Raw genomic sequence first — 27,383 nt, 5'->3', positions numbered from 1 at the left:
AAATGTAATTATATTGTCGCACGTAACTAATGACTTTAAAATTATGTATAATGGACTTTGTAAGATTAATATTGTACTCCCTCCAATTTCTTAATTATCTTCCCCCTTTTTTGGGCACAAAAAATAAGAAAGGGGAAGAAAGAAAGAATAAAGTATTATAATTGTAAAGTTTATAGGAGAGATAAAATAATAAAGAATGAATAATATATAAAGAATAAATGAAGTAGTGAGAGTTATTAATTGTTTAGGAGGGGAAAATTAATAAAAATGAATGAAAACAATTATATTGAATATTAGATTTCAACAAGCCATATGTTTGACTTGGAATATGACACATTACATAAACAACCATCTTAAAGATAACTTTGAGAAGGTTATTATCTTTTGTTAATAAGTGAGTTAGATTGTGTAAGTAAGCTTAATCGAGGGAGATTTAATGTATAAAAGTCATATTATTAACACTGTTCGTCTTTATGGGTGAGTTTTACTTAATTACTTGTTCACTTTAACAATTACTCCCTCCGTCCCTTTGTTGTTTGTTGTCGCTTTGGTTTTGCGCAAAAAAGAAAAAGGAAAGGAGAATGGGCCAATTACTAAATGACAAGTGGAATAAATTGAGGGTGAATGATCAAATTACTCATCAAATTCATTCTTAAAATAGAAATGACAACAAATGACGGTAGAATCAAAATGGAAAAGGGCAAAGAATGGCGAAATGGGGAATGAAAGATATCTTTTTCCTTAATTATTTGATATTTTTGGTCAACTCAAACACCTATCAAGTGTCAATCATATCTATTGGGCAACATGTAGCCACCTCCAATTATGCTACCTTTCTGTTTGCTACGTTCGAAATTTGATACATAACTTGCGAACTTTTATCCTACTTCCTCCAATCCAGACCAAAGGTTACAGTTGTTTTATCACACTTGTCGAGACACGTTTTGTAACGTGTATATCTTTTGTTACACATTATTAAAAATTATAAAAATTTGATATTCTTATAGCATTCATGACGATAAATCAAACAAGATCCCACATGACTATATTTTGTCTTATAGATTAAGAATAACTAGTATTGGTGCCCGACTTCGCTCGGGCTACCTCTACTTACCATTAATTTTTTTTTTCATTAAATAAAAATACTTAAAGTTGCATAACCTATAAATTTATAATTAATATATTTTTCTATGACATATCCTAAAATACGATGAAATAAATTTTGAGACAAATTCACTACTCCCGCTATTAATATTTTACTCTTATTAATGAAACAATAGTAATAACATTTCACTACTTGCCCGTAGTCATTGTTACGTACTTTCGCTACTTCCGCCCTAATTATTGTTACAGTTACTACTGCCGCATTAATATTTATAATTTCACTACTCCCGCCGTAATTATTGTTACTTTCTTTATTGCCGCATTAATATTGATTATTTCACTACTTCTGTTGTTGTTTCTACCACTTTCACTAATCTCGCTGATAATAGTGTTACTTTTACTATTCAAATGAGTGATTACTATCATATAACTATATCCAATGTTACTACAATTTTTTTCTTTACTGATAAAATTACTTTTACTACGTAGGCATAAAATTTTAAGAGGATTATATATTTATATAAATATATTACATATATGCATTAAATCAAATCGAAGGAATTATGCAATATTATATATTATGGAATCTAACTTGAATTATTTATAACCTACTTATATTATATTTTTGTATGTTAAATAATTAACATCTCTATACATCTAATAAACTATAAAGTTTAATAAAATTGCATAGATTTTAAATTTAATATATAATTTCATGATGATAATAATTAATACCATAAGTGTGCATGTTTATACTAATTTATTATTTTATTTTAAGGAAATTGGCCATCTTCTAGTATTCTATAAATATTTAGGAAATTTACCAAGCATCTTCTTTCTTTTAGTCTTCTTAAAATTGACCATCTTAATTAATTAATTATTTTAATAAAATTGATCATCTTAATTATTTATTTTATTTTAAGGAAATTGACCATGTTTTAGTCTCTTACAAATGTTTAGGAAAATTACCAAGTTCTATGTAATTTTATTTTAACCCAAACTATATAGTATTGCATTGAGATCCCTTAATCGGATCCATCACATGGTGCTAGTGATTTAAAACTATATAGTATAATTAATTTGTATAACTTTATTTAATTACATTAAAGTCCCTTGGTTTCTGGAATTAATATATAGTATTGATATCAAAGATTCCCTACGACCATGAATAGTGCCAAAAAGCAACTGTAACCTTTGGTCTGGATGGGAGGGAGTATATATTATTAGGAGTTGTACTAAAATTTTAACCTCATGTACTCATATCCGTAGAAGAGTTTAAACGTGCGCAAATTATAGTTCTATGTACGCAAATGAACTTGAGCATTTCATGTTTTCCACACTATAATGACCCAATTAAAATAGAATGTTAAAAATAATGAAAAGCTATACTCCTACATTAGAAGATTGAGATTAGATATATTACTCTATTAAAAAAACTAAAAAGAGACGGATCACCTAGCTAATACGCAAAGCTCCTACAAACAGTAAGTGTTTGATGTTGGCTAAATGCTCATTAGATAAAATTAAGTAATTGCAATATGCATTGTTGTACACTTGTACTCATTATACTTTTGCATAAATTTTTAAGAGAGACGGTAGAAATAGTTATTAGTTTTATTTAATTTTTATCTTTTTCTTTTTAGTTAGGTTTTTTTTTGGAGGGGTTTTTTCTTTTTATTTAGTTTTTACTTTATTTATTAGTTGTTTCTTATTAATGTAGTGAGAGACGATCTCTCATGAGACTTTACTCTTTTGGGTAGGAACAACTATCGTGTTTGTATTGTCTTGTGTCATTCTGTTATCCCTCTCCCACGCACATTTAACTTGCTTATTATTATTTTTGTTTCTTTCCGTTGTTCCTATCCTTCAACTGGACATTAATTTATTTATTAAGTTATTCGGATGTCTGTTCTATAATCAAATCCCTAGTGATTAAACCTCAACTTGATTAGTATGATTAAATATCAAATAACATACGTCTTGCAATGGACTTAAATCATTTATATAATTGCACATATTTTTATTTTGTTTTTCTCCTACGATTTATGATTCAGTAATGTGCGGAGTACATATGATTTAGCTGGCCCATATTTTAACTTATAAACTAATTTTTGATGAGTCAACCTTATTATACGGCCAAAGTGAAATCCATCAACACACTTGTTCAATTGAAGACCCATGTAACACTATCTTATCTCTTTCCTCGTGATAAATGCGGAAATTCTATGTATGACTTGGTCAAATAATTGGCTTTAACATAAAAGAAAGGCATAAAGGTTATTACTTACGTCAAAAGAATGATGAAATTGTGAGTGTAGGAGGTTTTACGACTTTTAAGTGGCTGATTTTTTGTTTTTTTCTACGTCATGGTAATATTATACTCGTACATCCTAACTAAGAACCCTTTTTTTTATCATTTAATAAACTTTGGTTAGAATAATATAGAACAAATGTTTTAGGGAAAAAAACTGAAAAAAAAACTAACCATTACTTCTATACCCGTATGTATCAAGGTGTTATATAATTAAACACAAATAGGAACTTGTTATTCTCACAATCCATCCTTCTAAAGTTGGCTGGTGTGAGTGGTAAGGGCTCTCCTCTTAAACAAGTGGTCAGGGGTTCGATTCCTGATTCTTGCGAATGAAAAAGTCAAACTTGGGAGGGGTCAACCCATTAAATTGCCTTCAGTATCCCGAAGGAGATTGCCCCAACCGGTTGGGGATACTCCCACAACACCCAAAAAAAAAAAAAAAAAAAAAAAAAAAAAAAAAAACAATCCATCCTTCTAATACAACTTGGTACCTACACCATAATTTTGTATGAGAAACATTATATACGGAGTAATAAAGTAGGAAAAACTACCAAAATCATATATATAAATCTATATGAAACAATAAAAAACAAAAACAATTCAAAATAAACGTATCAAAACATGAAGAATTTAGAGTTAATGTCGTGTTTTTGTTGCACCAAAACAATGAAAGATTGTAAATAGATAAGTTTTGTCAGCTTAGTCGAAGTGATGTTTGGGATGTTTGGAGTTTAAAATTAAAATTTAATTCGAGTCTTTTACAAAATTTAGAGTCTCTCCCGTTGCCTGAAAAAAAAAACCTATTTTATATATATACATTGATTTGTAGCACTTGTAACTTTTTTTTATATTTTTTTCGACAATAAAGAATTATTTCATAGGACTATTCAAACTATGGGTGCGCTTCTTATATTGTTCAAACTTCAGTATAATCCAATTTAATCCCTCATATCCACTCCCTTCCCAAATCAGACTTAGCTAATTTTTTACTGGCTATAATAGGTAATTTAGGAAGGAGGTGAGTAAACAAAGAAGAAAGACAATGAATTAATTCAGAGTTAAATAAAAAAGGTATATAAGTTACCTGACATAGCCATTAAAAAAATTAGTTAAGTCTGGTTTGGGAAAGAAGGGTGATATGATGAATTAAATTGGGTTAAATTGAAGTTTGAAATAATATAAGAAGGGCACTCATAGTTTGGATTATTTCTATGAAATAATCCACTTATTTTTTTTTTTTGGGAAAATGTAAGTGATTCCATTAATAACCATAAACCAAGTTACATATTACATCATCATCATTTTGATCTATCACTAGCTATCCTGCAGCTGACTCATCAATACAAAATACTCTCACTCCATTGCATTACTCTGCTATTCTTACATTTAAACACTAAGCTCTTCATTCTACGAATGCTATCCTGCTTCACACACTGCCCAATTCTGTCTGGTCTTTACACATACCCCTCAAGTCTGCAAGTATTCCGAGCATACCAGATCTGGTACATACTGCAAGCCAAAATCACAGCTACAATCTTCTTCCTGCACGCAGAGGACTGCCTCCAATCAATCCACCATTGGATGCAATCCCTATGTGGCAGGTCAACCATACACCATGCACTCACTACTTGAATGCATTTCATGCTATAAATGCATTCAAAAAACAGGTGTTGATCACTCTCCTCCTGTACACCACAAAGATAACAAACATTCTGATTAAGCACACCCATTGTGACAAGTCTATCCTGTGTAAGTAGTCTCCCACGAGCCACTAGCCAACACAAGAAGCTATGTTTGGGCACAATCCACTTATTGAGCATCCAGGGATACCAAGGAACCTTCTCACTATCAGGCTTAAGCCATTCATACCCCCTTTTAATGCTATAGACAGAACCAGGAGAGAAAATCAAATGCTGAAGTCTATCTTTAGCTTGACATATCTTCCTCCAAGCCCAGCTACTACCAATTCCTGGTTTATACTCCTGCCACTGATGCTGCTTGATATAAATTGCATGGACCCATCTAACCCATAGATGATCCTCCTTGTTAGCCACCCATCAGCCATATTTTCCTATGGTGGCAATATTCCAGCAATGCAAGTCCTTAAAGCCTAAGCCACCTTGTTTCAAGGGTTTACATATATGTTCCCAGGCAACAAGGGAGGGGCTTTCCTTCATCTCATTGCCATGCCAAAGGAACTTCCTGCAGATGGCTTCTATCTTCCTGATGACTGTCTTAGGCAGAATGAAAATACGAGCCCAATAGCTATGGAGAGTAGATAAAACAGCTTTAATGAGAACTGTCCTACCTGCATAGGACAACTTCCTAGCCCCCAATCTTCTCATCCTCTCCACAACCTTGTCCACCAGACATTGACAATCAAGAACATAAAGTCTTTTAGGGGAAAACACAGGCCCCTAGATATTTAAAAGGTATTGTACCCCTTGTCATACCAGACACAGATTCAATTTCATGAATCAGATGGCCATCCATCCCATTACAATAAAAATTGGACTTACTCCTGTTCATCACCAACCCTGTAGCTTTAGAAAAGTAATCAAAAGCTTGGAAAAGTAATTGTACAGAATGCGTGTCCCCTTTGCAGAACAAAATTAAGTAATCCACTTATTTTTAGTATATATCTTTACTAGTTTTCAACCCGTGCAAAATTGCACGGGTATATTTTTAATAACATTGTTGTAAAGATTTAATATTTAAAAAATATTAACCAAAATACATGAATATTTTATACTCTATTTCTCTTATAATGATAATAGATTAAAACACTACAAAAATGCAATGTTAAAACATGGTCTAAAGTATATTAAATGCAATGTATATAAAACAATATGCATGTCATATAGAAAAATTATATCTGACTGAATATATTTATGAGATAATAGCTTCTTTTTTTATTTTTTAAAAAGAAATTTCTATTATGTTGTTTCTTTATTTTCTTACTCCATTTACGGTTAATTTAAACTTAAATTTAGTATTTAGTATTTTTGTAACAATATTAATTGTTATCAGTTGATGTATTTTTTCTTACTTTATTTTAATTGTTATTGTAATTTATCATCGTAGTAACTTATTAGTAAAACTTTAGGCCGAATTATTTATGTTTTAAATTATTTATTTTACGTTATTATTGACTAATATTTACGTGTAGAAAATATAAAAGTAAACATTTACGTCTAAAACTTAAACATAGTAGTTTTTCAGCAATTAATTCCAGATATTTTTCTGTGGGTCCCATATTTACTTAAAAAAAATAAAAATAAAAATAAAAATATGTATGTGATGATGTGGCTTAAAGAGAATGCTTGAAATGTTTTTGGTTTTATATAGATAAGATTAATTCAAAAACAAATAATAAACTGTTACGGCGTATGTTATAATAATTTAAATACAACGAAAATCCGGGTAATTTACATGCATCCTGCAAATTGACTCTTTTTACTCAATATTTTTGTTAAAACAATAATACTCCCTCTCATTTTTTTTATCTTCCCTTTTGCTTTTGTGCGGCCTCTAAGACGACACTTTGACATCTCTTATTTTTTTAAGACAATAAAATTAAAGTTTTAAGTTAAGCTTATTATCCTTTTCGACCTGTCGACGGGTCTTATAATAAGAGAGTTGCTTGCCAATGATATAGTTTCTTAAATTTAAACTTTACCTTGTAATCACATTTGGCTAGACTTGTGAAAACATGACTCGGCCTGATTTTTTTAGGGTCAAAGACCGTAAATCTTGACCTACCTGAATTGACACGTTATTTTAAAGTCGAAACCCGACCAGACCCGTTTGACTCGATGGGTCAAAAATAAATTAAGAATATTATTAAAATATTAATATTTTTTTTTATACTTGCAATAATAAAAAAATTATTTTAATATTTTTAATTAAAAAATTAATTTTATATAACTTTTTTATACCATTAAATAAGAAAATAATTTTTAAAATAATGAATATAATATTATTTATTATTATTAAGAATGATCTAATTTAAACAAAAATCGGCTGAAAAATGATAAAATAAAAGGCAGCATAAACTTTTTTCTGACCTTTACTCAAACCGACCCGTATTTGGCCCAACTCGTATTCCGACCCGACCCGTATAACCCGACCCGACTGACCCATTTATCATGTCTGCATTTGGCCGATATCTCTTGACCCATAAGGCCTAATAGATTAATCACAACTGTAGATTAATAGTATCATTGGGCTCATAATTCGTATTTCAAAGGGTTAAATTGGCCCTATTTATAACACCCCCTCATACCAAGGTGCATTACCAGGACCACCCTACCATGAAAGAGTGTTACCATCTCGGTTGCCCGAGGTTAGTATATATCAAAAGCGTCTGTCCCAATCACATTTATTAAAAGTACTGTAAAATATAAATGATTACAATAGACCAAATCAAAATCCAAATCCAACAAAAGTGAGTCCAACTGTTGACAACTACAAAATCATAACTAAGACTCGTAATTGTGATACTACAACTGGTGATGACGACTCCCCCATGACCGCCCAAGCTCACCAAATGCAATACCTGTCAAGCCTGCTCACCATCCCCGAATGGATCACCGCAGATTCCACAAACAACAACAACGGGGTCAGTACCGTTCAATCAAGATAAGACAAACAAACAATGTAACCGGCTGATCGATCATCCTCCACCCCATCTCACACAGTAACTGACTACACACCGAAGTGTGTATCCCTGCCAGATTACCCATCGCAACAGGTAATCCTCGCCGCCAGTGGGGGACCACAGCCAATCTCCACCTAAATCCCGCTCATCAACGAGCGATATCCCCGTCCCTTAATGTGCACATCCCCTCCCGTGACGGGTTCCACGGAGGGCGAACTAGGGTGTGAAGCCACTCTCGCAAGTGACTCCACCACAATCAACACACACATCACAACACCACAGCATCACAGCTATCACAACACCACCACCGTCACCACAACACCCATACTCCGATGATCAGCAGATAACAACAATTACAATACAATCACAATCTTAAATCAATTAACAGTAACTGAGTAGGGAAACCCTACCTTAGCAACAACAGCAATACGAAGAATCAGGCAACTAGAATGGCTCCTCTACGAAGTCTTCGCCTATACAACAATCACATAACACGATTACACATTGCACAATCCCCTTTTCCCAATTCATACATAAAGCAAACCCTTATAATAAATCATCAATGACATGGGGATAAGGACTTACCGACGGTGGAATGAAAGATTGAATGCAAAAGCTACGATGATCACACACACACAGTGGGAGATTTGGGAGTGATTAGGATATCGTAAGAGTGATTAGGGTTGTAAAATGACGTTTAGAAACTGCTTTGTCAAATAAATAATCCCTAAACACTCCCGCATCAAACCGCTGAATAGTTACACGCCAGACCGGATACTCGGTCGAGTATAGAGTATACTCGGCCGAGTATCCGCTACTCGGTCGAGTATTCATCATACTCGGCCGAGTATTCCTCGGCAGTAGCCAAACAGAATATACACTCAACACTACTCGGCCGAGTAGGCTCTACTCGGTCGAGTACTTAGCCTAAGAAATCCGTAGTATTACACTATTGTTATCACCAAGAAACTTAGAAACTCTACCACCAGTTACAATCCCACATAAATCTCGTGCCATTGAAATACAAACTTTTAGGCTAAGAGATAAGTCTGACTTCTTGTTTCTACCTAATTGTTTGATTATATCACTAATAACGCCGCTCCATAGCTCTTATAACCATTGTCCGTCGATCACTTCTCTCTCATCATCCCGCACCCAAACTCACCCCTAAATCTCATCCTTTACAGCCTTAATTTTTTTATCCTCATGAAGTGAAGATTATATAAGTATGTGTTATCATGCCTTTGAAATTATTTTCGAACACCATTTTTTAAAGAAATTAGTCATTTTTTATCACCTTTTTCTCGATTATAATTAATTTTCACTCTTAATTAATTTTTCTGGTACAAAAAGATTCCCACAATTTTTCAAGCAAATATTTGTCTATTTCGCTCCTTTTTAATATTTTTATTATTGTGAAAATTAATAGTTAATCTACAATTGAAAAACAGTATTAACTTTTTTCCTTTTAAGACATTTTTCGCTTATTCTTTGTTTAAGTTATTTTTCTACTTCTTTTTTCGATAGTAATAGGATTTATAAAAAAAATTGATGTTATCTGGCATATAATTGGGACTCAACCGCAATTCATTGTAAATATATTATATAAGAGTAATAATTTTCTTAATTTTGTCTCATTTTTCTTTTGATGTTAATTTTCTTATGTTTTTCTCATTATTCTATTAAAATGAAGTAAGCAAAAAAAATCTCATTTTTTCTCGTTGTAATTATTTATTCAGGCGAAATTCTTGGGTTTTATGAAGAAGTTATCAAATTGTCTTATGTCGAGGAAATTAAATTCAACAGAGGACGTAGTTACAATTTTAGAAAAAAAATGTTGTTTTATGGTGGGTCCCGCATTTCAGGAATTAAAAAAAAATTTAAAAAAAACTTGCTGTGATGACGTGGACGCACAGAAATCCTTTAAATGTTCTTGTTTTTATTAAGATAAGATCATATAGGTCATGTGCCAAATTAAAAAAGTTAAGGATGCCATGGTCACGAATATTATTTAGTTTCTATTTTCTAATTTTAAATTAATGTAAGCCCTAGTTTATCACTAGGTATGAATTCAATTTCATTTGTTCCTTATTAAAATGGAGATAATGTAATATACATAAATTTATTTATTTCCTTATTAAAGTATGAATGATTTTGGAGGAAAATTTTTGATAGACTTATTCTCTTAGTAGATAGACTTATTCATGGAATCTTCATTATTGTTTCATACTTAATGAAAGGTGTTTAAATGTAGTTTGTACAATGTTAAAAGTGATCTGATGATTCTCATATAAGAGGGTTATATGATGTTAATGGATGAGAATTAAAGTTGAAGGAGGGTGGTTGAGAGAGTGAGGGGATTAATGGAGAATTAAAGAGGTTATGGTTAAGGGGTTAAAAGTGTGTAAAAAATGTAGTTATGCAACATAGAAAACCGAAAAAATCAAGGGTACAACATAGGATTTTCCTTGTTTTAATTGAGACCCAATACTAATTTTGTTCTTCTGATTAATTTATTTTACTTTTTATAATAGTCTAAGAACTTCGTTATTAAATAAGAAGGTTAATTATATAATTAGCTTGTATTTGAGTGGCATTAAACAAAAGTGTAGTGAAGTTATCATCACTCATTAAGAACCAAGTTACTCCCTCGATTTCACTAACATCTTCTTCTTTTCCATGTTACGCCTTTTCTCTAAGATCTTTCTCTTTTCTTTTTGACATAGAATATGTAGCTAATATACTTCATTTCTTACCTCACACACCCTCCTTAAATAAGAACCACATATTCCTTTTGCCTAAAACATTGTGCCCACAAGTAATAGGAAGATCATAGTGAAATTGATGGAGTATTATTTTGACAAATCGAATGATACCCACAATGAACGAACTTTAATTTTTATATTCTTATTGTCGAAATCCAGACTGAAAACCACCATTACACTTACTCTAAACGGAAATGATCGACACGACTTTAAAGACTTACGCCTTGTTTGGTAATTAGCGAATTGCTTCCAGGATAAGCATGTTGTAAAAACAAATTATAAATGATAGATTTTATTAAAAAGTTTGACCAACATATTTCAAAAAGCAAAATTAGTTAAAGTATTTGGTAATTAGCATATTAAGATTAATAGCTTATTATTTTTCTTTGTAAAATGAAGTAGATTTTGTTATTTTAAATTATGTCAACCAATATCCCGGGTAAGCAACATGTTTAAAACAATATTGACTCTAAACATGTTGTTAACCAAATATCATATTGACATATTGATTAGTCAAGCATGCTAAAAACTTTGAATATGCTTCCCCTTGGCCCTTGCTAAAGTATGACAACCATACCAAAAAATATGTCGTATTAAAATAACCAGGTGGTTGTTATTGAAGGTTTGCTGAGATGTGGTAAGAGTTGCCGATTAAGATGGATAAATTATCTGCGTCCAGATCTCAAGAGGGGCGCTTTTACCGACTGGGAGGAAGATCAACTAATACAACTGCACGCTACTCTTGGCAACAGGTATTTTTTTGAAGGGTTCATTTGGTTCAAAGTGTTATATTAGATTGGAATGGAGTGTAATACCATGGTAATACGGGGTTAAAACCTCATATTTGTTTATAATTGTTTGGTTCGATCTTGGAATTGAAAATAATATTGGATGGAATGGAATTGGAAACTTGGGGAGAGGTAAATATGACATGAGATTTGCTATATTCAGTCTCTAGTGTTACCATTTCGTCCCTAACATATTACCTTATTGCCCTTGTGTTATTAAAACTACTTTATACACTACTTGTTTTTCACTCATTTTAAAATTTCGATTTCAAAATTTAAAAAACCCATTTAAAAAATTAACAAAATCAAAATCCCACATATCGCTTTCGTTCTTTACGTATTTTAGTAACGTTGATTTTTTTATATTATGAAACGGTAATTAATAACCAAAAAACGATTAAATTAGAAACAAAAATGAAGATTAGAAAATAAAAAAACTTCAAACGGTTATAACTTTGTGGTCGTGTGTTCGATTTTGACGAAATTTTTTTTCATGTAGTTTAACTTTCTTTTTCAACAACCACTTTCTTATAGATTTTACCTGGTTCATTCCGGATCCTTAACTCTATTTCGGTTTTAAAAATCGTTTTAATCTTTTCTCTCGATTTAAATTTTAAGTTTTTATAGAAGAAAGACGGAATTCGATTTTAAAACCCCTAAGTTCACCTTGACTTTCCATTACATTTTCGTTCTCCCTTTTTGTTCTTCATCTTCCCTTTTTTTATTCGCATTTTGAGGCGTGCGTTCACCCATGGACGGTTCGAAAGGATGATTCATGTCAGCCGACCCCAAATCATTTTGGGATTAAGGCTCTGATGTTGTTGTTGTTGTTGTTGTAGCTTAACTTTACGAGACAAACGCAATGGTAAAAAAAAAACTTGGAAAGTGAGCCCATTCTTGTTAAATATATTGTAGAGAGAAAAGGGTAAAGTTGGAAAGTTAAATGAAAAATAGGGGCGGAATGAGTAATATAGAGGCGGAATATAGCAGTTTTGTATCCAGAGGGTTGGAATAGATTAGAATTCATCAAGTATCTAACATCAGTCCAAAATTCTCCAAAATTGCTCCAACCAAACACTGAATTGAATCGAATCCATTTCATAACTCCAACCAAACAGCCCCGAGTAATTTTTTTTTTTTTTTTGGTGAAACAAAGCAAGGTACAGAGACCTCAAACAGAGCAAAAAACTAACAAACGAAAACAGAAAGCAAACAAACTAAAACAACTACACTACAGGCCGAGATTAGGTGAGGTACAGAGGAACCATCCGCGGCCACGAAACTCCCCCCACATCTTGCTCCATCAACTTGAAAAGATGATCCGGCATATTCGACAAGTCATATCTAACCAACTGTTGCGATGAATACACCCCACAGTTCGCTAACCAGTCCGCACAAGAGTTAGCTTCTCGGTAAACATGGTGCAACTCCACCCTCCACGCATTGTCTCTAACAAAAGACTGACAGATCTGTATCATATGAGAATGAGCAGTCGGGAAAGCAAATTCAGACTGCATAAGAGACCTCACCACCTTCGAGTCGGTTTGTATGATGAGACGCGGAATTCGAAGCTCCAGAGCCATCATTAATCCCCTTTTCAATGCCATGATTTCCGCCATTGTAACCGTTGCTATCCCAATTCGTTCCGAGAAAGCCTTTATCAACTGACCCGCCGAATCTCTAAAGACTCCTCCCGCTCCCGACAACCCCGGATTTCCTTTCGAAGCTCCATCAATATTTAAAGCAACCCAATCCATCGGTGGGGCAATCCAACGAACAAAAATTTCCTTGTATCCCCTCTTTTGTTGGTCAATGCAGAAATCATTTGATGCTAAGGCATTGCGGACTTCGCTAATTCGCTGCATCAAAAAAGGGTAGATATTTGTTGCTATCTCCTCACTTCGATTGAAAACTCGGTAATTCCGCCACCTCCATAACCACCAGACAACGACAGCAAAAGTAGTAGGCCAACCATCCATTCCATTTAATTTCCTTACACTCAGGTTAAAAATAACCCAATTCCGCAAGTCAGTGGAAACATAAAACGCATCCGAGCGAGCAAACGGGAAGAAATTCCATACCTTCTTCGCCATACTACAATCCCTTAGTAAATGCAAAGTAGTTTCCTCCACGTCATTACATACCCCGCAACACGGATCTTCAGTAAAACCTCTTATAGCTCTGTTCGAATTCGACATTACCCTGTCATGAAGAAGTAGCCATAAAAAAATCCGAATCCTTTGGGGAGCCCAAGTCTTCCATGGGTAAACTTCCAAAAAGAATCCGTCTCATCCTCGGGTTCATTGCGAAGCATTTTAACAGCCGACTTAATAGAAAAGAAACCCGAAGGTGTCGCTGCCCAAAACACTTGATCTTCGTTTTCGTCACCCGGATAAACTTCATATGATGCAATCGTCTGTAAAATTTCCGAGGAGAAAAAATCCGCGAAAAGTTCCCAACGCCATCCCGATGTAGGTTCCCACATGTCCTCCACCGAAGCCTCCACCAACTCTGAGGGAATCGATAAAGGGGTGAGCGTTTCCAGTGGAACATCGGTTGCCCAGACGTGCTTCCAAAACAATGTCTTCTTTCCATTCCCAATAGACGAATGCAACCCCTTCTTTAAATCCTTAAACCCCTCTACCATGCCTCTCCAAACATTTGAGCTTACCTGCTTGGCCTTAAACATGTCAATATCGCACCGACCCTTGCAGTATTTGTGTCGTAAGATACGGGCCCAAAGAGCATTAGGCTCCGAAAGTAGCCTCCAGCCAAGCTTGGCCATGAAAACAACATTGACTTGCCTCATCGATCGAAGTCCGAGACCACCATCAGCCTTGTCCTTCGTCACCTTTTCCCATGAAACAAGGCTTAGACCCCTCTTATCTTGATCGCCACCCCATAAGAATCGTCTTGAGCGTTTATCCAAGTCATCACATATAGCCCGGGGAAGTCTCGCCGTTTGCATTGCAAAAGACGGAATGGAGGATAAGGTGGACTGAATAAGGGTAGCACGACCAGCTAGGGATAAGTTTTTTGCTTTCCAACCCGACAAACGCTTATCCACCTTTTGAGCTATGAAATCAAAAGTTTCTTTCGTTACCCGGCCGTTCAATGTTGGTATACCCAAATACATGCCGAGATCGTCTGTCGATGCAATTTGTAATTCATCAGTTATATTTAAAGCGTCACTTCCATCAACATTTGGAGAGAAGAAAACCTTAGATTTTGCCCTGCTAATTCTCAGTCCCGAGGCCTGGCAAAACGCATCCAAAACCCGGTTCACAACCCTTGCTTGATCCATCGTTGCTTCACCAAATAAAATAATATCATCCGCAAAGAATAAATGCGATAAACTTGGCCCTCCTCTACAAATTTTGAAACCACGCCACTGACCGGCTTGGCTTCGAACCTCAATGAGTTGGCTTAATTTCTCCATACAAATCGTAAAAATATAGGGTGATAGCGGGTCACCCTGTCGAATGCCTCTAGTAGGAGTAAACGGGTCCGTTCGTTCTTCATTCCATAAAACATTCAAAGTAGCCGACTGAATACATAGCATAATTGTGTCGACCATACGCAGAGGAAGGCCCATATCTCGCAAAGTAAAACGAATAAAAGGCCATTCCAACTTGTCGTAAGCCTTCTCGAGGTCCAGTTTAAGGACCATAATTCCTGTTCTGCCCTTCAAATTTCTCATTGAATGTAAAGCTTCCTGGACAATAATAATATTGTCCGTAATCTGACGGCGAGGCACAAAGCTACTTTGCACAGGATTAATTAAAACCGGAAGGACTGGTTTCAATCTGTTAACAATCATTTTTGTGATAATCTTGTAAGCAACATTGCATAGGCCAATCGGTCGAAATTGCGATACCATGTTAGGATGATCAACTTTGGGAATTAAAGAGATAAAAGTCTCCCCTAATCCCTCAGGTAATACATTCTCGTGGAGGGCCTTAAAAACCATGTTACAAAGGCTCGGAGAAACCGTATCCCAATGAGATTGATAAAATAGCGCCTGAAAACCATCCGGCCCCGGAGCTTTGAAAGGTGACATTTGATTTAACGCACACCGTACATCCGCCACCACATAATTACGGTTCAACTTCTCTTTTTCATCCATGGATAAAGCCGGAAACAGGCCGAGTGTGAGTCCCTCAAGATTAATACTAGATGTCGGTCCAGCAAATAAATCATGAAAAAAATCAAGCACCATTCCTTTCACAGTATTAGCATCCCAAACCCAATTACCTGTCGAGTCTTGTAGAGCTTCGATACGATTATGTTTCCTTCTAATTATCGTGCTTAAATGAAACATTCTCGTATTTCTATCCCCATCACATATTGCTTCCATCCGCGATTTTTGGAACCACAATAATTCTTCCTCCCGTAAAACTTCGTCTAACATCCGTCTGAGTTTCATTTCAAACTTAAACAGATAATTTGGCCCTCCATACGAGAGCTTTTTCTGAACTCCTAATAGCCTACGTTCAAGGCTACGTTTTCGGGCAAAGATATTATGAAAGATATCCTTGTTCCATGTCTGCAACTTCTCGGCAAAACTATGAATAAAAGGGAAGAGGGGTTGATCATTGCACCAATTATCAACTACAAAAATCAGAGAACTTGGAATGACACATCCAAGCGGCCTGAAAGCGAAAGGGACGGAGTACCTTAGGAATTGGGGCAAAGCCATTCGTACTCACAATAATGGGGCAATGATCCGATTGATTTTGAATCAAGTGTCGTAGCGAACCTTCAGCAAACATGACACGCCAGTTAGAATTACACATCGCTCTGTCCAATCTAGCCCATTGCCTCGTGTTCACCGTATTTCCTCTAGCCCACGTATAATCTGGTCCCGAATAGTCCAGATCAATCCATTCATTAGTTTCACACCAGGCATTGAATTTGTTACATCTTCTCCTCATACCATCACTGCTGCCATTGCGCTCGCTCAAATAGCGGGTATCATTGAAATCACCCATAGCCAACCATGGTTTGTTATGGGTTCTTGCAAACTCCTCAAGATCCCTCCATAGCACTTCTCGTTTTTCAGCATCCGGACTTGCATAGATGGCCGAGTAGTACCAAGGGAGTTCACCTGCTCGAGAAATTTCGACCGTAATGTGTTGCGAGTGATGAATGATAGGTGTGACTGTCACTTCCTCCGGATGCCAGAACAGCCAAATCCCTCCACTAAAACCCTCCGCATCTACCCTTGTCCTTCCTCGAAAATTGATTTTGTCACAAACCTTTTGTGCTATAGCTCCACTTATGCGAGTTTCAAGTAGAGCAATGACATGAGGTTTATGAATACGAACGAATTCTTTCAGCATAGCTAAAAAAGCCGTACTACCAGCTCCTTGAACATTCCACGTCATCAAGCTCAAAGCTGTCCGACGGTTTAAATGATTTGGAAAACGATCCATTAAATTATCAGGGATGTAAGGAATCGAAGACATAAAAGCTTCAGAGAGTTTCATGAGAATCCCCATTACTTGCTTCGGAATTTCCACTTCCATTCCTAAATCCAGGGGCAACGATGTTAGAAAACCCGTCCCCTTCAATCTTATCACCATTGAGTGAGATAGGGGAAGAGCCACTAACAGAGTAGGGACGTCCATTAGTGACATTAAGGAGAGGTGTATGGATGGGGGGATGGTTACTTGTCTGATGATGGGGATCAAAAGTGGGGGCGACGTTGAGGTCATACTGTGGTTGGGACGGGATGATAGGACGACTGCTTTTCTTGTAAACGTTTCGAGGGATTTTACAGGCAAGTGAAATTTTTTTCTGATTTTCCTTATTCACATTGGGATTTTGAGATATCTTCGAGATATTTTTTCTCTGAGTTTTAGGTAACTTATCCCTTTGTGAAAGATTGCTAATAGATTGATTAATTGGAGTGGTCAACGGTTGATTTTGCTGAGAAATCTTTTCCTTATTTGCTGGAGGATTATTAGGCATAAGATTATTTGGAAGGAGCGGAATTAGGCTGGCATTATTAGGAATGGATTCACAAATCATTGTTTCATTACCATCATTATTCTCGCCCTCCAAATTAGCCAAATTAGCAGAATTTTTTTGCATAACTTTAGCTGAGTTTCCAAAATTGCTTTGATTTACCCCCGTATTAGCAATATCCTTGCCTTGAATAACCACCTGAGGAGTAATTGGAGTTTGGTGAGTTTGAATTTGCAAGGAATCCAACCCCTCAACCTCACTGGTTTCCAACTCCAGAGCTTCGAACCTTGAACCAGAATTTCGCATGTTAGACATTTTCGGACTAGTAGGCTTAATTTGGCCTTCAGATTCATTAGACTTGCTTTTCTCATTTCGCGTAGCTTTTCGTCGTACTGGTTTCTTAACGTGCATCCAGGAACCATAGGTCTGACTAGGTACCAAGTCATCAAGTCTCCCCTGTCCAACCTCTTTTCGAGTATTTGCCTGCTGATTTGAAAATTCAGACCCCTGTTTAGGTGCCTCTTGATTTCCCTCAAACAGAGGACAATTCATTTCATTGTGACCTAGCTTTCCACACTTATAGCATATCATACGAAGCCCTTCATATTGAATAATCCATACCCTTCCATTCATACGGAACTTGGATAGTAACGGTTTCGATAAATCAACCTCGACACTCATACGAATGAACTGACCCCTTTCCGCAAGCGCAGTAGGCCTGTCAATTCGAATGACCTTCCCCACCATGCTTCCAATCTTTCGAAGAATGTCTTCATGGTAGTATTCCACTGATAGACGCGGGATGCGGATCCATGTGGTCAAGAATCTGATAGGTTCATCCGTAGCTATGAAATTAGGCACCCATTTGCGAATCGTTAGGTAGTGATCACCAATCATCCAAGGCCCTTCCATTAGCACATGTTCATAATCTTCCCTATTCGTAAATCGGGCTACATAAAAAGAATGACCTACATCCATCAAAGTAAGTCCTCCTTTTATCGCCCATTTTTTCTTAATTTGTCGTAAAAGCGTGAAATAACCTATATTCTTATCAAACATTTTGATAATAAGAGTATCCTTCTAGTGCTTACGAATCTTCGCCTTCTCTTCCTTCGTAAGCAAAATGGTTGGACACAGCGGGTCATTAGCGAACTCTGAGTCTTCAGTGTCATCGTCAGATTCCTCCTCATAAGCCCCATTGTTGGTAACGTTGAACCCCATCGATTGATCAATACCAAAGGATGGTGACCCGCCATTGTTGAGAGAATCCTTATAGGAGATTTTCACACCATTCCCATTGTTAGTATTGGGAAACAAGACTGTTGTTTCCAGATTACGTTCCAGACCATGTTCATTACTATGCATTTTGATTTTTTTGGTTGAGCGATTGTTAGGATCCTCGTCGGAATTCGAAGAGGAAATGTTTTCAGAAGAGAGCATATTTTCTAGAGAGAGAAAATCATATTCTATTGTATTTTTTGACAAATTGGTAGCCCCGAGTAATTTTATGACCACAACATTACACCCATTATTGACTTCTGTACATAGTAGATAAGTTGTTAAACCAAACAAACATCCATTCCAAAATTAATATAGTAGATAAGTTGCTCGCTGAGCGACTTTACACCTATTATGGACTTCAATACGAACCTATCTTCAAGGCTGACACTTACCCATTTTTGATGATAAATTTCATCTGAGCCCCATTCTAAGAAAGCTAATCCAGATCACAATAGGTCGTTCCAGTATCAAAATCGCTAACGCTTGGATTGATGTAGATGGTCAAAAATCGCAGCTCATTTTACGGGGCGGGCTGAGTAATATAGGGACGGGCCATAGCAATTTTGTATCCAAAGGGTTGGAATAGAGTTAGAATTCATCATGTATCTAACATCAATCCAAAATTCTCCAAAATTAAATTGGATTTATTCCAAAACCTCCAACCAAACACCCCTAGTAATTTTATAACCACAACATTACACCCATTATGGACTTCTGTACATAGTAGTTAAGTTGCTAAACCAAACAAACACCCATTCCAAAATTAATACTCGTATAGTAGATAAGTTGCTCGCTGAGCGACTTTACACCCATTATGGACATTAATACGAACCTATCTTCAAGGCTGAGACTTACCCATTTTTGATGATAAATTTCATCTCAGCCCCATTGTAAGAAAGCTAATTCAGATTACATTATGTCACTTCAGTATCACAATCGCTAACGCTTGGATTGATGTAGATGGTCAAAAATCGCAGCTCATTTTCCGGGGCGGACTGACAATGAAATCAAGAACCATTGGAATACTAGAATTAAGAAGAAACTTAAACTCCTTGGCATAGACCCTTTAACACACGAGCCAATCGATCCCAGAAGAGAACACCAATGCATAGAGACAAATTCACCCAAAGAACCGCAATTATTCGTGTATGGACATTTGCAAGAAAACCATGCCCAGAAAGAGCTCAATGAGCTCTCTCTACATAGATCGAATGGTGTATACAATATGAATCTGGATAACTTGGATATGGCGGATCCTTCAGCTAACTCAGAAACCAAAGTAATGTTCAACAGTAGATCAAGTAGCACTTCAGTGTCTGAGGACAATTCTCTTAACTGTGCTATAGCCGGAAACTACTCCGTCAAGCAAGAGTCCCTTAATCCATGGGTCGAAAGTGTGAATTCTATGCTTTCATGGGATGGCTTTAGTGGAATAGAAGATGACTTTTTATTCTTAACTGATGCTGATTGAAAATTTTCTTTGGTGTATATGTAAATTATCTGGAAATGTTGTACAAGATAATTGACCAATGTTTATTGTATTTGTGCCTTGAATTCAACCTCTTTATAAAGTCAACCTCACTCTTCTTCGTATGGCTGTCACGGCTGTTATTGGTGGCGGCATAAAAAAAAGGACAATGCTGATTGTGTCACTTGAGAAAGGCTTATGCGCACCTCGCGCTGCTTTGTAAACTGTCACACTAGCAAATGAAATGGTAAAAGGCTTGCTACACAAACTATTCGTCGGGACCAAGAATTAACACAAATTGTTTGGATGCTTATAATGACGACAATTGACAGTTGACGCTCTGTGAACAATGAAGTTCAAAACTTTTGTTCCGTCATAAAAGAATATACCGTACATTTTGGCAGATAGCCCTCAAAAACATGCGACTAAGCTTACACGACTGTCTAAGAGGGCTTCTTCTTCAGCCTGTTTTGCGAAACTCGTCTCAGATCTTGCGTACTCGTTTTCAAACCCCTACAATAAATAAATAAATAAATATATCTAGAAAGCATAAATTGTCTAGCAGATGCAGATAATAAATAAACATAGAGGAATCCGCAGATTACTGAAAGTGGTACATACCTCTGGTACATATATACAAAGCCATAGAACAGCGGCAACAACATAAGGATCAAAACAGAAACGACAATATAAAAACTGCTGGTATGTTTCTGCAAATCCAAAAGTAAAGAGATCAGCCATAATAGCAGTGAAAGACTGAAAGCAACAAAGAGAAAATACAAATTCTCACTAAGATTGTTGTTACAAAACAACATTACCCCAGTCCCACAATTACTCACTATGACTGTTGTATGGGACTCAATTGTGAAAGGAACCCACGTCATCACATATTATCAACAGGATTATCAACAATAATAGCCCATACAATGATATTGGTCTGGGGGAGAGATGTCATAAATAATTTCCAACTAAATCCACCGAATCAATGATTATTCACAAAACAAATATTAGCATCTCCCGTTACATGTATGGTATCTAGTATCAAAATTCAAAAGTAAGGACAACTCATCCAATCCAACTCATAAGGAAACCTTCATACATGAAGATTCAAAAATTGGCCAACGAAATTGAAGAAATTACTGACCATGACACAATGTAAGTAACTCTTCCTTATTTATCACACAAATTCATACTTCTTAAACACTTCATGAAACAGAAGAGACAAAGACAGAGTATTACAGTAGAAAGGCATTATTAAATTTATTATAACATCAGATAATTTTTAAAGCATTAGGCTTTTTTTTTTTTACTGAAATTGATGGAGGAGAGGAACTTCAACGAAAGTGTTGAGACTTTCAACATTAGCAAGTGTCCTATTTTGAATAGAAGAAATAATACTCAAAATGAATTTGAGCATTCCCTTGTTAACCAAGCAGTTAACTTTTTTAATGATGGTAACAAAGAAGAATGCCCACGCCAAATGCTGTCAATTCTAACATATCGTATGCTGAAAGCTGACATCAAAACTACTTTTTACCATCCTGTTAATTACCTTGCCACCTCTTGAGAATGGTTTTAGACCTCCAGAACAACTATGTGCATCACAAAATTGCCGCAAGAAGAACTCTGTCATTTTAAGGCAACAAATGACAGAATTTGAGTCACATGATCAGAGCATAAGGCACCAGCTCTCAGGTGTAGGACTGGGTGAATTAAAGATAAGTAGATAGCCAGATACCATGTAGACGACTTGCTGATGGACCCCCGGAAACTGGAAAACAATTGTCAGCCACTTTCTGCATGCAAGTGATCACATTGATTACCAAACTATACAAGAATTAAAGAACAATTTGTGAGCAATCAAAGATAAAAAATACTACCTCCATCCCAAGTTTTTTTTGTCCTCATTTGATTATGGTGGTCAACAGCTGTCAACAGTGACCATTAATTTCTACATATACAAGTCAAGTTACACTGTAAAATTTGTCAAGCTTGAGTTATCAAAATAACAATTTTCATATTCTTATTTTAAAAAGAAAAATTGTAAATAATGCATGTTTAAGAAAATATTGGTGAAAATCGTCATTGTTTGAACACCTAAGTCAACTGGGGACAATATAAATGGAATAGAGGAAGTACTTATTATCTAATTTTTAAAGGCTTCAATCATCATTCATCAGTGACAAACCTCACACAAATGACGGTTTTTCACAGCTGCAGCTGGATTACACTTCGTCTTCCTCGACTGTGAATCCATCACCAGGTCACAGTGTAATGCTCCACACAAGTCCGCCAGACAGTTCCCCTTGCTCTTTAATTAACAAAAATGCATTAGAAGATTGACGTGCCCAGTGGCGGATCTCTTCAGCTCTGGACAGGGGCCAGGCCCCCCCTCTAATTATGGCCCAAGTCAAACATTATAAGGAGCTGGGCTTTAAATACACTGAAAATGGCCACCTGGCCCCCCTCACTTTAACAAGTTGGATAAACTGGAGCCTTGTACTCCATAATACGGAGTAAGAGAGTAGGACTCTAGGTAGTCACGTAGGTGTGTCTTGGTAAGTTGGTATTTTAAAAGGCACTATTGTACAAAAAGTGTCACAAGAGTACAAAACTCAACTGGTTTCTGTCTTATCGCGTATAAGTTATGTAAAAATGCTACTTTTGTTATTTTTCCATATTTTTTATTCAATTTTTTTTGCTATTGTCGCTTTTATAAAAATTGTTTACAACAAATCTATTATTACAAATATAATACTCCCCATAAATTAGTTATTAAAAAGGCTTTGTTTTAGGAACTTCTTACGCAAGTCAGAATTGTACGTTAAATTTGATTTTTTTAGACCTAGTTTATGCTATGTATTTGTTCATTATACCAGTAGTTCTACATAACTAACGTATAAATGGTCTTTAAGTTTATACTTTATCACACACAAAAAAAATGATTTCTTTCTGAGCCTGATATTATATAATTTCTGAGCTTTGCCATAGAGTTTTGAACTTTGATATAAAAAATTTCTCCTCTGCATAAATGTTGAGCTCAAAATTTTACTATTAAATACAGAGTAGTAATCTAACTTATATACTTGTAAAAATTCGAAAATAATACATTTAAACAAAATAAGGTTTTGAGACGGTTGTATTACTTCTAAAAGTGTAATCCTTTTTTAGGCAAAGCATAATGTGTAAGAACTTTATTTTTTTTATGCTACTCAATCAATTTTATGTTCTGTTAAAAAAAATAAAAAAAAATTCTTTCGGCCCCTCTTTAAAATCTTACTAAGATTCGCCACTGGACGTGCCTAACATATTCTTACACGGAATTTGAATTAAGGAATTATGAGTTGGAAATGAACTAGAATGTTAAAGAACATCAATAACTTGATCTTTTCAAGTCTTTAAAAATATGGAACAGAATAATGGCGGTAAGAATTATCTCAATAATCAATGAAATACTGAGTGATGTAGAATAACAACATATGCTTGCTCTCAGTAGCCAAGTATAGGCGTATAGTACTCTAGTTTGAGTCAAGCTTTGTCTTTCAGAGGTCACTTGTTTTAGAGGTGCTGAAATTTACATGCTAGATTACACACACACTTGTACCATTGGAGTTGCTCATACATAGACTTTCTCGAAAAAGAATTCATTCCTTATGCACCTAGCCTCTAATAAATTACTTCCATTACGGATAAATTTACAGGGTATTCTGACCTGTACACGATAATATTGTATAAATAATTATCAAGGGGAGAATTTGAGGAATTTTACACCAGATGAGTTGTTGTTTGACAGTCTTTACTACGACATTGTGTTTTTGTGTCAGATAATTCTTAAATCAGGAATGTTGGTTGCCCAACACAATGACACAGACATCACATTACATTTAACCAGCAAAAACTGATTCCCTAAATTTGTCATCTGTACTTTAATTAGAACATTACACGTACTAAATAAAAATGAATGTCATGCTCTATTTCTCAAACTTAAATAAAGTAAGCTCTACTGGTGAAGTTTAGAGATAGACAACTTTTTATTTCATGTAGGAGAAAACATACTATGCACAACAGGGAAACTAATGAAACATAAACTCAATTAGATAACTGATCAAAGATGACATCTAACTTATTTAGCATAAGTGAAGAGAACTCACATTATTCAGCAAGTTATAGTGTCGATTGTCAAAATGCTTATCAAGATATTTCTCTGCATAAAAGCTCTTTTTACAGTACCCACATTTCCAATCATTCACGTCATGATGTAACTTGTGCAGTTCCTGATCTCTGAACATGTCATTGTCTGGATGAAGTTTACATTTCCTTGATATCTGATAATTCTCTTTTTCCACGAAAGGCATGAGATACTGCACCAATCAATGAAATATCAGGAGCTCAATCTAGACCTAGAATGGTTCACTACTCAGATTTTAGCGTACCTCATCAACAACTTTCCACGCTGCCCTGCTCCGTTCTCTTGAGCAATGTATCTCATCAGCAAGGTGGCCAAATTGCTGACAATTTCTAAAATATGCCAACAAATAAAAAATACAGGTATATAATATTTTATGAGCAAAAACAGATATCAAACATCAAATCGTTTCATCAACTATCACAATTAAATCCATAGAGACTATTTCACATTTTTCATGTTATTTCTCATGTGATAACCATTCAAGCCTGATTTTTCCAAATGTCAAGTGCAACCAAAATGCAAAGCTACTTCAAAGGTAAAGACTTTCTAGTGACAGTGTCAATAAAAAGTAACACAAGCGAGGTTATGACTAGGACAACAGCCTGCTTATTGCCTCTCTACTAAAGTAGGTGTTACATGTGTGGACACAAAGCAAGTTGACCAAATTCTTATAGAGCCAACTCCTTGGGGAAGGAAAAGAACACTGGGTTAGTCTGACGGCCATAGTCAAAAGCCTATAAGTTACAAGGAAAGTGTATATGACTTCAAAGGAGTACGGAAAAGAAGATGTGTCGCAACATGGTGTTATTGGCTACATTATCCGATAAGTTGGAAATGCTGTAACAATCATTGGAGATAAGATCTTTACTTGGCCACTTCATGGATTAACAATGCTTGGTTTTTCATAGAAACCCCTCTTACTATCTTAGAACATAACAGGGGGAATCTTGAATTCTATGTTGGCAATAATTTCTTATCAGGGATCGGCAAAAAAAGAAAGTGGACGGTAGGGATGGAGGATAGAGATAACAGATGATCATAGGTAATAGTTACATCATCAAGGAGTATACGAGTTCGACACCTCCCCTCTTCGGTAATGCACAACCTGAATATTGGGATACTAGTTCTCCTTCATTTTCTCTTCAAGATTCTCACTTCCACCTTCCTTTTGTTTTCAACGTCTATTGTCCGTAACAATTACACCGGAATAGATGAAAGCCCTTAGTAGTAGGTGATAATCAAAACATTTTGAACAAGGAAAAGTAAGCAAGCAAAAGAATAACAAGAACCGCAAAAGAGATACACAGCATGTGGAATTGAAAAAAAAAAGATGATTACTGTGAATGTGTGCCATCTGCAAGATCCTGTATCAGAAAATAAATCGAAATAAATGTTACATGTACTTTGACATCACAAAAGAGTGTAGTAAATTCATGTAGCATTGAACAGTCCAATATTAATGTCAAATACTCCATTCATCACAATCATTTATTTACCATTGTAATTCTCCGTGGGGTGAGCGGTATTTTAATCAAAGATAAATAAATGATTGGTACCGAGCGTCTAGTGAAATCAAGTATGCAAGTTCATAATGAAATTTGGAAGTAAAAGGAGATTGGGACATACTTGAGATGGCAAATTGGAAAAGGAAGAGGCATGGGTGCACCAAAGAGATGTTAATGTATAACAAAAGAGAAGCGGAGCGATCAAGATCCAATTGCCCATCTCACCAACTAATCTTACAATCTGATTATATTTTCAGCTGCTTTCGGACACAATAGCTTCCTTGTCTCTCCTATTTCTTTAGCTTTCAACATCATTTCCTGGTCATTTTAATTCTTCGCAAGGGTATGTCTATGACCGTAGGACTCTGTGACTAGCTAGATCAACCACGGCAAACCCTCGATTTATTCTTATTTTTATATTGGATTTTTTTGTCAAATACAACCATAAAAAAAACTCTTTGCGAAACTGTACCTTAAAAAGAAAAAGTTTGTAAAACACAATCCTTAAAAACCAAAAAGTTGCGAAAAACTACTTTTAGGCCGGGGTTTGACCCAATTAATAAAAATCCGTTGATGACTCAGTATTAATTACCCCAATAAGTCTCCTTGTTATGACGGGTCAAAATATCACTCACATGGGTAGATAAGACAAAAATAGAGTATCTAGGAAGTTACAAATCATTTGTCTTTATCTACCCATATAGGTATTATTTGACCCGTTACAAGCTTGTGACGGATATTATCCCTCAAAAATGAGAATTTGTGTAATTACTCAATCATCTCTTAATAAAAAAAAAATTATCTATCACGTGTGAATGTGTGATGACCAAACTCCTTCCTCCATTTTATTTCACTCTCTCTTTACTTCTTAATTTTAAATCTAAATCACCTTATACAATCCCAAATTTTTACAGTTGAATAATCTAATTCATAAACAACCTCAATTCATTGCGATTATCCTTTGAATCTTGCTGGGGGAATTAATATAGGAAAAATGGAGGGAAAATTAAGAAAGAGGAGGATGAATTCGAGGGAAAACAAAAATAACAGAAAAAGTCAAACATACATGACACGTGCGAACTATTATGACACCGGAAATGAAATAAACTAACAGAATTCGATCAAAAAGTAGTGTTTCGCAACTTTTTGGGTTTTAAAGGTTGTGTTACAAACTTTTTTTTAAAAAAAGTAGTGTTTTGCAAAACGTTTTTTTTAAAGGTTGTGTTTAACAAAAAATCCTTTTATATTTTTTTTGCTTCTTTATATTGCGTAAACCTGTCAACGGTAAGGCAGATCGGTTACGAGTCGGGTCCAATAACTCTGATACCCGTCTATGTAA

General features: G+C 35.4%; 2 protein-coding genes across 3 annotated transcripts in view; one reads left to right on the top strand and one right to left on the bottom strand.

Moving 5' to 3' along the window:
- The window catches only part of LOC141611897 (myb-related protein 315-like), a 29,172-nt gene extending 8,736 nt beyond the window's left edge, over positions 1-20,436 (top strand). For both annotated transcript variants that reach the window (XM_074430549.1, XM_074430548.1), the window contains 2 exons: positions 11,466-11,595; positions 19,843-20,436. In XM_074430549.1, coding sequence (XP_074286650.1) covers positions 11,466-11,595; positions 19,843-20,353 — 641 coding nt within the window. In that variant the 3' untranslated portion in view covers positions 20,354-20,436. The remainder of the gene's footprint in view (positions 1-11,465; positions 11,596-19,842) is intronic.
- A 110-nt stretch (positions 20,437-20,546) lies between these two features.
- On the bottom strand, positions 20,547-26,448 carry LOC141611896 (uncharacterized). The gene is made up of 9 exons (XM_074430547.1): positions 26,166-26,448; positions 25,878-25,903; positions 24,784-24,868; positions 24,502-24,711; positions 22,539-22,661; positions 22,089-22,146; positions 21,903-21,976; positions 20,972-21,060; positions 20,547-20,863 (listed from the first exon to the last, which is right to left on the bottom strand). The coding sequence occupies exons 1-9, from the start codon at positions 26,262-26,264 to the stop codon at positions 20,794-20,796; spliced, it is 834 nt and encodes a 277-aa protein (XP_074286648.1). The 5' UTR covers positions 26,265-26,448; the 3' UTR covers positions 20,547-20,793.
- Between the last annotated feature and the right edge of the window lie 935 nt (positions 26,449-27,383).

This window comes from Silene latifolia, chromosome 11, assembly GCF_048544455.1.
Source record: "Silene latifolia isolate original U9 population chromosome 11, ASM4854445v1, whole genome shotgun sequence".
NCBI classification, from domain to species: domain Eukaryota; kingdom Viridiplantae; phylum Streptophyta; class Magnoliopsida; order Caryophyllales; family Caryophyllaceae; genus Silene; species Silene latifolia.
This window is presented reverse-complemented; position numbering and strand designations above follow the sequence as displayed.